The sequence below is a fragment of the Perca flavescens genome, chromosome 20, assembly GCF_004354835.1.
Source record: "Perca flavescens isolate YP-PL-M2 chromosome 20, PFLA_1.0, whole genome shotgun sequence".
NCBI classification, from domain to species: Eukaryota; Metazoa; Chordata; class Actinopteri; order Perciformes; family Percidae; genus Perca; species Perca flavescens.
In genome coordinates this window covers 275,001-277,500 of record NC_041350.1, presented here as the reverse complement: position 1 = coordinate 277,500, position 2,500 = coordinate 275,001, and the positions used below count along the sequence as shown (strand labels likewise).

The following is a 2,500-nucleotide window of genomic DNA, read 5'->3' as shown; positions in this document are numbered from 1 at the left end:
CCTCACCTTAACCCTAAACATACCCCAACCCTCCCTCCCCTGAACCCTAACATACCCCAACCCTCCCTCACCTTGACCTTAACATACCCCAACCCTCCCTCCCCTGAACCCTAACATACCCCAACCCTCCCTCACCTTGACCTTAACATACCCCAACCCTCCCTCACCTGAACCCTAACATACCCCAACCCTCCCTCACCTTGACCTTAACATACCCTAACCCTCCCTCACCTTTACCCTAACATACCCCAACCCTCCCTCACCTTGACCTTAACATACCCCAACCCTCCCTCACCTTGACCTTAACATACCCTAACCCTCCCTCACCTTAACCCTAAACATACCCCAACACTCCCTCACCTTAACCCTAAACATACCCCAACCCTCCCTCCCCTGAACCCTAAACATACCCCAACCTTCCCTCACCTGAACCCTAAACATACCCCAACACTCCCTCCCCTGAACCCTAAACATACCCCAACCCTCCCTCACCTTGACCTTAACATACCCCAACCCTCCCTCACCTTAAGCCTAACATACCCCAATCCTCCCTCACCTTAACCCTAAACATACCCAAACCCTCCCTCACCTTGACCTTAACATACCCCAACCCTCCCTCACCTGAACCCTAAACATACCCCAACCCTCCCTCACCTGAACCCTAAACATAGACCAACCCTCCCTCACCTTAACCATAACAAACCCCAACCCTCCCTCACCTTTACCCTAACATACCCCAACCCTCCCTCACCTTAACCCTAACATACCCCAACCCTCCCTCACCTTAACCCTAACATACCCCAACTTTCCCTCACCTTTACCCTAACATACCCCAACTCCCCCTCACCTTAACCCTAACATACCCCAACCCTCCCTCACTTAACCCTAAACATACCCCAACCCTCCCTCACCTTAACCCTAAACATACCCCAACCCTCCCTCACTTAACCCTAAACATACCCCAACCCTCCCTCACCTTAACCCTAAACATACCCTAACTCTCCCTCACCTTAACCCTAAACATAACATCTGCTCTCTTCACCAATCACTGATTCTGTTTTGTTTTTCTCAGCTAATCCCAGAGTGAACGTGGAGCTGCGACAGCGTCTGCCCCCACCGGCAACACAGCAACCCAGCAACTCAACCCAGCAACCCAGCAACTCAACCCAGCAACCCATCAACTCAACACAGCAACCCATCAACTCAACCCAGCAGCCCAGCAACTCAACCCAGCAACCCAGCAACTCAACCCAGCAGCCCAGCAACTCAACCCAGCTACCCAGCAACTCAACACAGCAACCCATCAACTCAACACAGCAACCCATCAACTCAACCCAGCAGCCCAGCAACTCAACCCAGCAGCCCAGCAACTCAACCCAGCTACCCAGCAACTCAACACAGCAACCCATCAACTCAACACAGCAACCCATCAACTCAACACACCAACCCAGCAACTCAACACACCAACCCAGCAACTCAACACAGCAACCTCGGGGTGCAGGGCGGATGGATGTGGATGTCTCCCCCAGCCGAGGCCCCTCTCCCTGGGCAGAGGTGTGCGGAGACGTCCCTGGTGTTTCTGGGAGTCACCTGGTCAGGTGAGATATCAGCTGGTGTGTTTACACCTACTTCTGCATGTGTGTGTCTCTGTGTGTGTGTGTGTGTGAGTCTCTGTGTGTGTGTGTGTGTGAGTGTGTGTGTCTCTGTGTGTGTGTGTGTGTGTGTGTGTGTGTCTGTTTGTGTGTGTGTGTGTCTGTGTGTGTGTCTGTGTGTGTGTGTGTGTCTGTGTGTATCTGTGTGTGTGTGTGTGTCTGTGTGTGTGTGTGTGTGTGTGTGTCTGTGTGTGTGTGTGTGTGTGTCTGTGTGTGTGTGTGTGTGTGTGTGTGTGTGTGTGTGTGTGTGTGTGTGTGTGTGTGTGTGTGTGTGTGTGTGTGTGTGTGTGTGTATCTGTGTGTGTATCTGTGTGTGTGTGTGTGTGTGTGTGTGTGTGTGTGTGTGTGTGTGTGTGTGTGTGTGTGTGTGTGTGTGTGTGTGTGTGTGTGTGTGTGTCTGTGTGTGTGTGTGTGTGTGTGTGTGTGTGTGTGTGTGTGTGTGTGTGTGTGTGTGTGTGTGTTTCTGTGTCTGTGTGTGTGTGTGTGTGTGTGTGTGTGTGTGTGTGTCTGTGTCTGTGTGTGTGTGTATCTGTGTGTGTGTGTGTGTGTGTGTGTGTGTGTCTGTGTGTGTGTGTGTGTGTGTGTGTGTGTGTGTGTGTGTGTGTGTGTGTGTGTGTGTGTGTGTGTGTGTGTGTGTGTGTCTCCCCTGTTCTTTCTGACCATGGTAGGAGATCTGCAGCAGGAGAAGTTAACCCTCTCCTTGATCTCATGGTGTTTACTACAGATGTTGCTCTTTTCATGTCTAAACTCAAAACCTACCTGTTTAGAATGGCTTTTAATACGCAGTAGTGGTGTGACAATTTCCTCTTCCTGTTTCTATGTAACCTTTTTATAATTTCACTGTTTTC

At 51.0% G+C, this 2,500-nt stretch overlaps 1 protein-coding gene across 2 annotated transcripts in view; it reads left to right on the top strand.

The window, feature by feature from the left end:
• The window catches only part of mipol1 (mirror-image polydactyly 1), an 87,223-nt gene that overhangs the window by 21,281 nt on the left and 63,442 nt on the right, over positions 1-2,500 (top strand). For both annotated transcript variants that reach the window (XM_028565619.1, XM_028565618.1), the window contains exon 3: positions 1,073-1,598. In XM_028565619.1, coding sequence (XP_028421420.1) covers positions 1,073-1,598 — 526 coding nt within the window. The remainder of the gene's footprint in view (positions 1-1,072; positions 1,599-2,500) is intronic.